The following is a 13,076-nucleotide window of genomic DNA, read 5'->3' as shown; positions in this document are numbered from 1 at the left end:
ACCTTTGTGGCCTCCTCCAGAGTCTCTCCAACTGCTCCACGTCCTTATGCTGGGGGCACCAGAGCTGGCCCCAGCACACCTGGTGCAGATCAGGTGAAAGTGAGCCAGGAACCACAGTCACCAAAAGGTAATTTGGATACTGGTCTACTGATCTGGATCTCACACCCCCCCAGAGCCCTGACTGCTTCCAGACATCTCAGGAGGACAGCTCTAACCACAGCTCTTTCATGCAAGAAGCTCCAGCTCCAACTGGCAATCAATCAGGTCACAAACCAGAACATCCAGCACGAGCAGACAGATTTATTCACATGCCCAAACCACTCTGGCTTCTCCAGCTGCTCTCACTTCTTCTGTTCAGCATGAAAAACTCTGGCCTCCCAGCCTGGGCAGCTCAAGTTTGCTTCCCCTCTGTGGGGGTTGAAGTCTCTTAAGGACAATTAAAAATGCCACTGGAGGACAATCTCATCTGCATGGGCTCAGGAACAGGAGGGTGCAGCTACAGCTCTGTCAGAGGTGGTTTCCTTCTCAAACACCAGCACTTAGAGCAGCTTCAACTGCCTGTTCTCTGAGGGCTCTTCTCTGGCTGCCTGTTCTCTGAGGGCTCTTCTCTGGCTGCCTGTTCTCTGAGGGCTCTTCTCTGGCTACCTGTTCTCTGAGGGCTCTTCTCTGGCTATCTCTTCTCTGAGGGCTCTTCTCTGGCTATCTCTTCTCTGAGGGCTCTTCTCTGGCTATCTCTTCTCTGAGGGCTCTGAGGTTCTCTTCTCCATGGCTGGAGCCCTCCTGCTTGCAGAGATTGCCCAGCAGGATGCCTGTGAAGAGCAGGATCCCCACGGTGCGATTGGAAGCGAATTTCTTCCAGCAGTCCTCAGGCTTCTCCGTGTCCAGGGTGTAGATCTGCAAGGCAGAGCAAAGCAGCCCAAGGTCAGCACTCACAGACCAGCTCCCTGCTCACACCAAACTGGCAGCACTGGCTGAGAGCTCAGCAGGCCATGCTGGAGAGGTTGGAATGTTGAGCAGCCTCAGGAAGGTGAAGCAGGGCAAGTGCAGGGTTCTGCCCCTGGGAAGGAACAACCCTCATCTGGTGCCCCTGTGCCCAGCTCTGTCTGCCCAGCTCTCTCTGGATGGCTGCACAGCCTTCAGCTGCATCAGCCAAGCCTCCCAGCTTGGTGCCATCAGCAAACCTGCTGAGCAGACTCTGTGGCTCATCCCCTCATCAATGCCACTGATGAGGATGTTGAACAGGACTGGACCTGGTTGTGGACCAGAGGACAGGTTGTGGAGCACAGGAGGTCTCCTCAAACGGCAGGTCTGCAGCAGGCAGATAAGAGAAGCAAGGACCTGCCAGGCTGACCCAGTTCTGCTCACAGGCTCTGGGTGTTTGCAGGCAGCTGGCACACTGCTGGGGCTTGGCAAGGCCTCTGCTTTCTCACCAACACCTCCCTGGGCAGGGCAAAGGTGCCAAGGCAGGCATCAGACCTGGTGGGCGAGGTGCAGGCCCGCAGCAGCCACGGCACAGTAGTAGGGGAAGGTCTGGCTGCAGTTGAGTCCTGCCAGGCAGAGGCTGAGGAGCATGGTGAGGCTGAAGCCGCTGAGCCACCGCTTGGTGTCCTCCTGGAAGTGCAGCGCCGTGGACTTCACCCCGATCACGGCGTCGTCCCTCTTGTCCTGCCAGCAAAGGGAGCGTTAAGGGCACAGCCACCGCCTGCCACTGCAGCAGGCAACAAGGAGGGGCTCTGCCAACACCTCCCTCAGGCTCACCTCTGCCACCTCTGCCACCTCTGAAGGGGCCCAGGCTGCAGCTCCAATCAGCAGGTTGGACTTCAGAACCAGGGAATGGGTTTGGCTAGATAAAGCCTTTGATCCTGGAGCCCAACCATTGCCTAACCCTGCCAAGGCTGGGGCTAAGCCATGGCCCTCAGCACCACAGCTCTGCCTCTTGGAAACACCTCCAGGGATGGGCATTCAGCCACCACCCTGGGCAGCCTGTGCCAGGCTTTGATAAGCCTTTCAGGGAAGGAGTTTCTTCTGATACCCAACCTCACCTGAGCAGGAGCAGGGCAGGGATTGTCCCCTTGGACTCAGCACTGGGGAGGCCACACCTTGAGTCCCAGGCTCAGTTTTGGAGCCCTCACTCTAAGGACACTGAGGGGCTGGAGCAGGTGCAGAGAAGGGTAACAAAACTGGGGAAGGGTCTGGAGAAGAGGGCTGGGGAGGAGCAGCTGAGGGAGCTGGGGGTGTTTGGTGTGGAGAAGAGGAGGCTGAGGGCAGAGCTCATTGCTCTCTACAGCTCCTTGAGAAGAGGCTGAAGCCAGGTGGGGGTTGGGCTCTGCTGCCTAATCTCAGGTGACAGGAGAGGAAATGTCCTGAACTTGTGCCAGGGGAGGGTTAGGTTGGAGATGAGTTAAAAATGTCTTGGCTGCAGGAGTGGTCAGGCATTGGCAGAGGCTGCCCAGGGAGGGGTGGAGCCCCCATCCCTGGAGGTGTTCCAGACTCATGTAGATGTGGTGCTGAGGGATGTGGCTCAGACCAGGACCTGTCAGCGTTGGGCCAATGACTGTCAGGCAAGAGTGGTCAGGGATTGGCAGAGGCTGCCCAGGGAGGTGGTGGAGTCCACATCCCTGGAGGTGTCCCAGAAAGGTGTGGTCGTGGCCCCTGGGGCCATGGTTTGGTGGTGCTGGGTCGGAGGTTGGGCTGGAGGATCTCAGAAGGCTTTGCCAAGCCAAACTTTTCTCTGTCTCACTGTGGCTAACCTCCTGCAGCAATGCTCTGGTGCATGGCTCCTGTGCTCATCTCTGTCCTGTCACTGCTGTTTTCACACCAACCCCTCTGGACTGCAGCACACTCAGTGTGTGTGGATCTGCACTCCACATTCCCACCTGGAATGCCACCCTGCAGCACAGGGTGTGACCAGCAGCTCACCCCAGCCTGCCAGCTGATGTACACAAGGCAGGGGGCTCACCACACCAATTGCTCCCAGCTCTCTCCCTGGAGCAAACCCTTTGTGAACAGCACTAGAAGGTGCAGGGGCTGAGTGTTCTGGGGCTGCTTTAGCCCAGCTGAGCATGCAGAAGTGCAGCAGGTTGGCAACCAGGACAACACAGAGAGAGAGAGAGAGAGAGAGAGCTCTGGAAGCCCTGACCCTACCTGATGGGCATAGATGGTGTCATACACCAGGGTCCACATTACCCCAGCCACGTAGAGGGGCAAGCACACAGCCCACTCACAGGAGCCTCTGATGGCAGACCAACCAAGAAGGGCTCCCCAGTTGAATGTGAGGCCTGAAAGCACAAAGGCAAAGGATAAAGAAGAAAATGAGTTACAAGAGTGATAGGAGCAATCTAAGTGACTTGTAGAGAACAAACTTTCCCTCCCTTAGGACTCCTTTTCCTTCCCTTCCTCTGTGAGTACAATTTCAACAGTTACAAATGACTTTCCCATCTGATTCTCAACCCTCTGGACTCAGCACTGCTGAGGCCACAACTTGAGTCCCAGGGTCAGTTTTTTACCCTTCACCCCAAGATGGACATTGAGGGGCTGGAGCAAGTCCAGAGAAGGGCAACAAAGGTGGGGAAGGGTCTGGAGAACAGAGCTGGGGAGGAGCAGCTGAGGGGGCTGAGGGTGTGCAGTGTGGAGCAGAGGAGGCTGAGGGCAGAGCTCATTGCTCTCTGCAGCTCTCTGAGAAGAGGCTGCAGGGAGGTGAGGGTTGGGCTCTGCCTCCCTAGTCCCAGGGGAGAGAAGGAGAAGAAATGGTCTGAAATTGTGCCAGGGGAGGGTTAGGCTGTCAAAATGAGGAACCATTTTTTTAAACCCCTCAACATCAAAAAGCCAAATTCAAACCAAGTTCAACTTTCAGGTGTTACATAAAAGCTTCTGGCAGAGCAGACCTTTGCCTCTAAGGTATTGCTGTCAAAGGTACACCAAAAGAAGATAGGAGGTTACACAACTCCATCCAGTTCTAAGAACATCAGGTTGCTAAATTCAGTTACTGGTTTGCAAAACACCCCCAAAGCTACAACTGAAGGGGGGGAAAAAAGGAGTAAAAATAGCTCCAGCTCACCCAAAAACAACTGTGGCCAGTATGTGATCCTCTTCATCAGAGGGTAGGTGATCACCAGTGACAAGGAGGCTGCTCCCAGAAGGATGCTGCAGAAGGCACCAAGGGGTTTAATCTTTGTCCCTCTACAGACCTCGAGGCACAGTGAAACAGCAGGAGGGTTATGAACAACTCCCCAGGAGCCAGCAGTGGTCTCTGGCAGCTCAGAAATCAACCCTGTGCTGGGCTGCAGCCAGAGCAGGGAGAGCAGCAGCACAGGGAGGGGGTTCTGCCCCTCTGCTCTGTTGAGACCACACCTGCAGCACTGCTTCCAGTTCTGCTGCCCCCAGCACAAGAAGGACATGGAGCTGCTGGAGAGGGAGGCCAGAGGAGGCCACAAAGATAATCAGAGAGCTGCAGAACCTCTGCTATGAGGACAGGTTGGGGGAGTTGGAGCTGCTCAGCTGGGAGAAGAGAAGGCTGCAGGGAGACCTTAGAGCAGCCTGCCAGTGCCTGAAGGGGCTGCAGGAGAGCTGGGGAGGGACTTCTGACAAGAGCTGGGAGTGCCAGGATGAGGGACAATGGCTTTGAGCTGGGAGAGGGGAGATTGAGAGTGGAGATGAGGAAGAAATTGTTGAGAGTGAGGGTGGGGAGAGACTGGCACAAGTTGCCCAGGGAGGTTGTGCCAAGGCTGGGTGGGACCTTGAGCAAGCTGGGCTGGTGGGAGGTGTCCCTGCCCATGGCAGGGGGCTGGAACTGGATGATCTTGAAGGTCCCTTCCAACCCAGCCTGTTCTGTAGCTCTGACAACAGCACCTTTCCTGTGCCCAGCTCTCAGCCTGGACCCGAATGAGAACCAACCCCTCCTCACCTGTAGTAATTCAGACACAGCAGCACACACAGTGCCAAGCTAAGCTGTCCTCCAAGGAAAACCAAGGACTGAAAAGTGGAGATATCTCCAGCTGCCAGGGGCCTGCTTGCTGTCCTTGCAACCTGAGGATGGAAGGAATAATGTTAATATCCACCCAAACACAACCAATTCACACAGCCATTAAGGTTGAGATCATCCAGTCCAACCCAGCACCACCATGGCCACCAAAGCATGGACCCAGGTGCCATGGCCACACCTTTCTGGAACAGCTCCAGAGATGGGGACTCCACCACCTCCCTGGGCAGCCTCTGCCAACCCCTGACCACTCTTGCACCAAAGAATTTTTTTTCCTCCTCTCCAATCTAACCCTCCCCTGGCACAATTTCAGGCCAGTTCCTCTCCCTTCTGTCACCAGAGACTAGGGGGCAGAGCCCAACTCCCACCTGGCTTCAGCCTCCTCTAAGGCAGCTGCAGTGAGCAATGAGGTCTGCCTTCAGCCTCCTCTTCTCCACACTAAACACCCACAGCTCCCTCAGCTGCCCCTCCCCAGACCTCTTCTCCAGACCCTTCCCCACCTTTCTTGCCCTTCTCCTGGCTTCAGCCTCCTCTCAGGGAGCTGCAGAGAGCAATGAGCTCTGATCTCAGCTTCCTCTTCTCCACACCACACACCCCCAGCTCCCTCAGCTGTTCCTCCCCAGCCCTCTTTTCCAGACCCTTCCCCACCTTTCCTGCCCTTCTCTGCACCTGCTCCAGCCCCTCAATGTCCTCCAAGTGCCACAGGTTTCTTGAACACCTCCAGGGATGGGGACTCCACCACCTCCCTGGGCAGCCTTTGCCAATGCCTCACCAAATGCCCTCACAATGGGTTGCAGAGCTCAGAGTCACACACACATGCACAGAAGCAGCAAGAAAAAGGGGAAGGGACCATAGGAAGCATGACCTGGGACTTCTTCACTGATAGGAACCATGGGCACTATCTGGGCTACTAAGCAGTGTTTGGAACAGAAGCATGGAGGCTGTGAAAGCAGGGGCAGAAACAGAGTGAATGACAGAATGAGACAATGGTTAAGCTTGGGAAGGACCTTTAGGAACATCCAGATCCAACTCCTTGCCATGGGCAGGGGACAGCTCTCACTGGCCCAGCTTGCTCAAGGCCTCAACGCTTTCAGGTTTGCAGCCTCCACAATTTCTCCAGGCAACCTGTGGCAGTGACTCACTGTGCCTCCAGTGCCTTGAAAAAGACACTACCAAGGCATGGAGGGGCAGGACAGGAGGCAGTGGATTCAAAGGGAAGAACTTAAGAGAGTCCAGCAGAGGGCTGTGAGGATGATGAAGGGATTGGAGCACTGCCTGATGAGGAGAGGCTGAGGGACCTGGGGCTGCTTAGTCTGGAGAAGAGAAGACTGAGAGGAGATCTAATCAATGTCTATAACTATCTGAGGGCTGAGGGTGCCAGGAGTGGGGGGACAGGCTCTGCTCACTGCTGCCTGGGATAGGGCAAGGAGCAATGGATGGCAGCTGCAGCACAGGAGGTTCCAGCTCAGCACAAGGGGGAACTTCTTGACTGGAAGGGTCCCAGAGCCCTGGCACAGGCTGCCCAGAGAGGCTGTGGAGTCTCCTCCTGTGGAGCCTTTCCAGCCAGGTCTGGATGTGTTCCTGTGTGCCCTGAGCTAGATTGTCTGCTCCTGCTCTGGCAGAGGGGTTGGACTCGATGATCTCACTGGGTCCCTTCCAACCCCTGACATCCTGTGAGCCTGTAAACTCGGGTTGAGAAGAGCCATGAGGAAGCACTGTTGCCCTTAAGGGTGGTGAGGCACTGGAACAGGTTGCCCAGAGAAGCTGTGGAGGCTCCAAGCTGCCACTGCTTATCCGGGCCAGGATGCTGATGACTTTCTTGGCCAGCTGGGCACACCTTGGCTCACATTCATTTGGTGTCACCAGCACCCCCAGGCCTTTTCCCTGCCAGGCAGCTTCCCAGCCACTCATTCCACCTGACCACAAGGTCTGCTTTTTGCTTACTTCCTCTTCTGAACAACGGGGAAGTGACAAAAGCAAGGCAATCAAAGGTTAGCTTAGGGTTGGGCACACAGCTCTGCACAGCCCTTGTCAAGAACCAACTTAACAGTACTCCAGGAAGCACTGCTCTTGAAAATAGCAACCAGTTCTGCTGCCCCAGGAGCAGGCACAGGCAGCTGGACTGGACTGGGTCCAGATAGAAACACGGAGAACCTGCTGCAGCCCTCTAGCTGCACTCACCAAGATCCCTCTGATCCCTGCCGATGCTGCAGATGAGAGGATATGAGCTTGGCTAATTAACAGGATGGATCAAGGCACCCTCAGCAACGTGCCAGCGACACCAAGCTGTGTGGTGATGCCCTGGAAGGAAAGGATCCATCCAGAGGCATCTGTACAGGCTGCAGAGGTGACCCCAAGCCAACCTCACGAAGGTCAACAAGGCCAAGGGCAAGGTCGTGCAGCTGGGTCAGGGCAATCCCAAGCACACATCCAGGCTGGGTGGAGAATGGACAGAGAGCAGAGCTGAGAGTGCTGGGGGAGGAGCAGCTCAACAGGAGGCAGCAAAGTGAGCTGGCAGCCCAGAAACCAGCCCTGTGCTGAGCTGAGCCCCAGCAGCGTGGGCAGCAGGGGCAGGGAGGGGATTCTACCCCTCTGCTCTGCTGAGACCACAGCTGAGACTGTTAAGAGTGGATCCAGAGGAGGCCACAGAGGTGACCAAAGAGCTGGAGAACCTCCCCTGTGGTGCAGGCTGGGAGGGTTGGGGCTGCTCAGCCTGGAGAAGAGCAGGCTGCAGGGAGCCCTTCGAGCAGCCTGCCAGTGCCTGAAGGGGCTCCAGGAGAGCTGGGGAGGGGCTGCTGACCGTGGATGGAGGGACAGGATGAAGGCTGAGGGCTCCACACTGGGAGAAGCTGGGGTTAGGTGAACCACGAGGAAGCAATTCTCACCCATGGGGGTAGTGAAGCAGTGGCACAGGTTGCCCAGAGAAGCTGTGGAGGCTCCAGGCATGGAAGCGTTTACTGTTAAGCCGTGCAGGGGAAGGTGCCTGCATTCAAGCACCTTTCCGGTGCCTTCCGACCCAAGGCTTCTGCCGACTGGCTGCCCCGGGGCTCCGCAGCGCTAACCTTCCTGTCGTAGTCCCGGTCCCACATGTCATTGATGGTGCAGCCTGCTCCGCGCATCAGCACGGCCCCGACGCCGAACAGGGCCAGCATCCGCCCGTCCGGCAGGCAGCCCGGCGCGGCCGCCAGCGCGATGCTCCAGCTGCACGGCAGGTACAGCAGCCACGTCCCTGCCGGGGCACAACCGGAGCCCGCCGTCAGCCGCGGGGGGGCAGCACGGCGGCTGCCCGCCACGCACCGGCATCGCGGAGCCGAGCCGGGCTCCTCTGGCCCTGCCCACGCCCGAAGGCAGGGAGCGCCTGGCCGCCGAGAAGCGCCGCGGGTCCCCCGCAGCCCCACGTGTCGCTAGGGGTGCGGCGCCGCAACGGCAGCCGCCTCTCCGCGCTGGCCCCCGCTAGCACGGCTGTACCCCGGTCCCCAGCAGCCGCCCCTCCGCGCTGACCCCCGCTAGCACGGCTGTACCCCGGTCCCCAGCAGCCGCCTCTCCGCGCTGACCCCCGCTAGCACGGCTGTACCCCGATCCCCAGCAGCCGCCTCTCCGCGCTGACCCCCGCTAGCACGGCTGTACCCTGGTGCCCAGCAGCCGCCTCTCCGCGCTGACCCCCGCTAGCACGGCTGTACCCTGGTGCCCAGCAGCCGCCTCTCCGCGCTGACCCCCGCTAGCACGGCTGTACCCTGGTGCCCAGCAGCCGCCTCTCCGCGCTGACCCCCGCTAGCACGGCTGTACCCCTAAACCCTGGAGCCGCCCCTCCGCGCTGACCCCCGCTAGCACGGCTGTACCCCGATCCCCAGCAGCCGCCTCTCCGCGCTGACCCCCGCTAGCACGGCTGTACCCCGGTCCCCAGCAGCCGCCTCTCCGCGCTGACCCCCGCTAGCACGGCTGTACCCTGGTGCCCAGCAGCCGCCTCTCCGCGCTGACCCCCGCTAGCACGGCTGTACCCCGATCCCCAGCAGCCGCCTCTCCGCGCTGACCCCCGCTAGCACGGCTGTACCCTGGTGCCCAGCAGCCGCCTCTCCGCGCTGACCCCCGCTAGCACGGCTGTACCCCGATCCCCAGCAGCCGCCTCTCCGCGCTGACCCCCGCTAGCACGGCTGTACCCCGGTCCCCAGCAGCCGCCTCTCCGCGCTGACCCCCGCTAGCACGGCTGTACCCCTAAACCCTGGAGCCGCCCCTCCGCGCTGACCCCCGCTAGCACGGCTGTACCCCGGTCCCCAGCAGCCGCCTCTCCGCGCTGACCCCCGCTAGCACGGCTGTACCCCGATCCCCAGCAGCCGCCTCTCCGCGCTGACCCCCGCTAGCACGGCTGTACCCTGGTGCCCAGCAGCCGCCTCTCCGCGCTGACCCCCGCTAGCACGGCTGTACCCCGATCCCCAGCAGCCGCACGGCCCCGCTCACCGGCGGGCTGGTGCAGCCGCATTAAGCGCAGGTAGGGCTGCAGCGGGCCCGGTGCGGCCCGCACCAGCTCGGCTGCCGAAAAGCTGAGCGGTCGCGGCGGTGGCGGAGGAACGGAGGGGACGCGCAGCGGTGGGGCGGCGGCAGCGGCGGCGGCGAGGGGCAAGCGGGCGGCGCGGAGGCCCGGCCGGCCCCGGCAAAGCCGCGCCAGCAGCGCAGCCATCTTCCCGCCGCCGCCGCGCAGGCGCCCAGCCCGGCCCGGGGCAGCGGCGGAGCTGCGGGGGCAGGAGCCTGCGAGCTCTCCGCCTGGGGAGCTGATGGAGTCCTGCCGCTCATCCGCGGCCCTCGGCACCGCATCTCTGCCCCGCTGAAGCACCTGAAGTGGTGCCGGGGCACGGTTAGGGTGGAGAGGAGGAAAAATGGCTTTGCCGCAAGAGCGGGCAGGGATCGGCGCAGGCTGCCCAGGGAGGTGGTGGAGTCCCCATCCCTCGGAGGGGTTCAAGAGGGCCGTGGTGATGCTGTGTTGCTGGTTGGGCTTGGAGGGCTTGTCCAACCTAATTGTCCTGTGATTCTGTAATTCTACCTCCAGGGATGGGCATTCAGCCACCTCCCCAGGCAGCCTGTGCCAGGCTTTAAGAACCCTTTCAGTCAAATCTTTCCTCATCTGCAACCTAACGCTCCCCTGGCACATTTTCAGGCCATTTAACAGAATTAAGCAGGTCGGAAACGACGTCTATGATCATGGAGTCCAGCCTAACACCTTCTAGTGCCTTATCCAGCCTCCTTTTAAACACCTCCAGGCACGGCGACTCCACCACCTCCCTGGGCAGCCCATTCCAATGCCAATCACTCTCTCTGCCAACAACTTCCTCCTAACATCCAGCCTAGACCTCCCCTGACACAGCTTCAGACTCTGTCCCCTTGTTCTGTTGCTGCTTGCCTGGCAGCAGAGCCCAACCCCACCTGGCTACAGCCTCCCTTCAGGGAGCTGCAGACAGCAATGAGCTCTGCCCTGAGCCTCCTCTGCTGCAGGCTGCACACCCCCAGCTCCCTCAGCCTCTCCTCACAGGGCTTTCCTCTCCTCTTGTCACTTGTTCCTAGAGAGAAGAGTCCAACCCTCACCTGGCTTCAGCCTCCTTGCAGGGAGCTGCAGAGAGCAATGAGCTCTGCCCTCAGCCTCCTCTCCATACTAAACACCCTCAGCTGCTCCTCCCCAGCCCTCTTCTCCAGACCCTTCCCCAGCTTTGTTGCCCTTCTCTGCACCTGCTCCAGCCCCTCAATGTGCTTCAGTCGAGGGGATTGCAATAGAGTGGGGTAATGAAACAGAGTCTATAAATACATTAGAAACAAAAGAGGTCAGTGTTCTCCAGACCCTTCCCCACCTTTATTGCCCTTCTCCTGGCTCCAACCTCCTCTCAGGGAGCTGCAGAGAACAATGAGCTCTGTCCTCAGCCTCTTCTCCACACTAAACACCTCCATCTCTCTCAGTTGCTCCTCTCTAGACACTTCCCCACCTTTATTGCCCTTCTCCTGGCTCCATCCCCCTCTCAGGGAGCTGCAGAGAGCAATGAGTTCTGCCCTCAGCCTCTTCTCCACACTAAACACCTCCATCTCTCTCAGCTGCTCCTCTCCAGACCCTTCCCCTCCTTTATTGCCCTTTTCCTGGCTCCATCCCCTTCTCAGGGAGCTGCAGAGAGCAGTGAGCTCTGCCCTCAGCCTCTTCTTCTCCACACTAAACACCCTCAGCTGCTCCTCTGCAGACCCTTCCCCAGCTTTGTTGCCCTTCTCTGCACCTGCTCAACGTGCTTGGATGGGGGGGATTGCAGTAGAGTGGGGTAAGGAAAAAGAAAGGGAAGAGGTCAGTGCCACATCCAGGGCACAGAGCAACCATCGTTGCTAGTTTGTTGGCCTTTGTTTCTTTGAAATAGCAGAGAACACAGCTGGAGGGAGGCTCAGATAAGGAGAGGATGAATCCTGGAAGGAGAGGTGATGCAGTGCAAAGTCAGCAGTCTTCTCGAACATAAGGAAACGCAGAGCCTCCTCTGGACGATTAAGGTGCTGGGTGTTGAGTCCGCACCTCTCTGAGGCACAGGTGAAGCTCGGGCAGAAAACCCTCCAGGGTCTGGCACATCTCAGCCCCTGGCGTTCAGTCAGCTGGAGAGCTGTGTTGCCTGAGAGCTGAGCTGCCTGTCGCGTTGCCCTGCTCGTAAGGACACGCTCAGTTTCCTTCTTTCCACCTCCCGCCACGCAAAGGCACATCCCATGCCGCCTTCCAAGAGCGCCACGTCCAGGGCGAGCGGCCCCCAGCTCACTGGCGGAGGTGGCGTTTCGCAAGAGCCACCTGTGCCTGCTCTCAGATAACCCCCGGGTGCATTTCTGCTGACGTTGGAGCTTTACAGCAGCCACGGGAGGGAAAGGTCTTGCGATAAGGTGGCCGTGGAGCAGGCGCGGCTGCCGCGGGTGGGTCCTGCCGAGGGTTGTGCTCACCTCGGGTTCAGACCGGACGGGACATGGTCTGCTGGAAGCCGGCGCTGCGCTTCCAGGGCTGCTCTCTCTCCTGCTTTGTTTGCCCAGAGCTAACTAAGAGTAGCTGCTGGGTGTGTGTGGAGGGTTTGCAGGCGCTGTGTGAGCCGTGAATCACTCTGCTCAGCGCCCTGCCCGCCCAGGCGGCAGGCTGTGTGCTCACTGCGGGGAACTGGAGCCGGAGCAGCTGGCACCTGCGCGTCTGCACATCCCTGTGCCCCTCCTAGGAGTACCTGCCTGGGGATCATCGCCCTGTGTGTTGTCTGAGTCAGAGTGGGGTGGGAAGGCTTTTGAGCTGGTAGTCAGCTGCAGCTGGGACACAGCAACCCAGAGGTGCTTGCACGTGTGGGTAGTGATGGAGTCGTCTGGGTCGGAAAAGACCTTTAAGAGCATTGAGCACAACCCTGAGCACCTCTTGCTCCTGGCTGGCAGGGCTCACACTCAGGTCACTCTGCTGCTCCTGCACAGCCTGAGAAGTTCTCTTACTAAACAGATGTGGAGATGGGGTCTGAGTAGAGCAGAGCGGAGGGGCAGAATCTCCTCCCCTGGCACAACTTCAGACTCTGTCCCCTTGTTCTGCTGCTGCTTGCCTGGCAGCAGAGCCCAACCCCACCTGGCTACAGCCTCCCTGCAGGCAGCTGCAGGCAGCAATGAGCTCTGCCCTGAGCCTCCTCTGCTGCAGGCTGCACACCCCCAGCTCCCTCAGCCTCTCCTCACAGGGCTCTGCTCCAGGCCCCTCCCCAGCCTTGGCGCCCTCCTGTGGACACCTTCCAGTACTGCAACATCTCTCTTCAATTGAGCAGCCCAGAACTGGACACAGCACTCAAGGGGTGGCCTGAGCAGTGCTGAGCACAGGGGCACAAGAACCTCCCTTGTCCTGCTGGCCACACTGCTCCTGAGCCAGCCCAGGATGCCATTGGCTCTGCTGCCCACCTGGGCACTGCTGCCTCAGCTTCAGCTCCTCTCTCCCAGCACCCCCAGCTCCCTCTCTGCCTGGCTGCTCTCAGCCACTCTGGCCCCAGCCTGTAGTGCTGCTTGGGGTTGTTGTGGCCAAAGTGTAGAACCCTGCACTTGGCCTTGTTCAGTCTCATCCCATTGGCCTCTGCCCACCCAAGTCCATGGT

At 59.5% G+C, this 13,076-nt stretch overlaps 1 protein-coding gene across 1 annotated transcript; it reads right to left on the bottom strand.

The window, feature by feature from the left end:
* Positions 1 to 280: 280 nt before the first annotated feature.
* On the bottom strand, positions 281 to 12,346 carry COQ2 (coenzyme Q2, polyprenyltransferase). Its single transcript, XM_064150439.1, has 9 exons — positions 12,187 to 12,346; positions 11,602 to 11,741; positions 9,434 to 9,806; positions 8,041 to 8,207; positions 4,904 to 5,025; positions 4,058 to 4,143; positions 3,145 to 3,278; positions 1,477 to 1,665; positions 281 to 894 (listed from the first exon to the last, which is right to left on the bottom strand). Exons 1-9 carry the CDS (start codon positions 12,344 to 12,346, stop codon positions 700 to 702), a joined length of 1,566 nt encoding a protein of 521 aa, XP_064006509.1. The 3' UTR covers positions 281 to 699.
* Positions 12,347 to 13,076: the final 730 nt, after the last annotated feature.

The sequence above is a fragment of the Pogoniulus pusillus genome, chromosome 10 (genome assembly GCF_015220805.1).
Source record: "Pogoniulus pusillus isolate bPogPus1 chromosome 10, bPogPus1.pri, whole genome shotgun sequence".
Lineage (NCBI taxonomy): Eukaryota > Metazoa > Chordata > Aves > Piciformes > Lybiidae > Pogoniulus > Pogoniulus pusillus.
The sequence above is the reverse complement of the archived record's forward strand: the minus strand, read 5'-3'. Positions and strand labels throughout refer to the sequence as shown.

Coding starts and splice junctions, on each gene's coding strand:
- COQ2 (XM_064150439.1), bottom strand. CDS start 12,346: ATGCTCTTAAAGGTCTTTTCCGACCCAGACGACTCCATCACTACCCAC. Junction 1,666..3,144: donor ACACCATCTATGCCCATCAG/GTAGGGTCAGGG, acceptor CTTTGCTGGCAG/GACAAGAGGGACGACGCCGT. Junction 895..1,476: donor GCCTGCACCTCGCCCACCAG/GTCTGATGCCTG, acceptor TCTGCCTTGCAG/ATCTACACCCTGGACACGGA.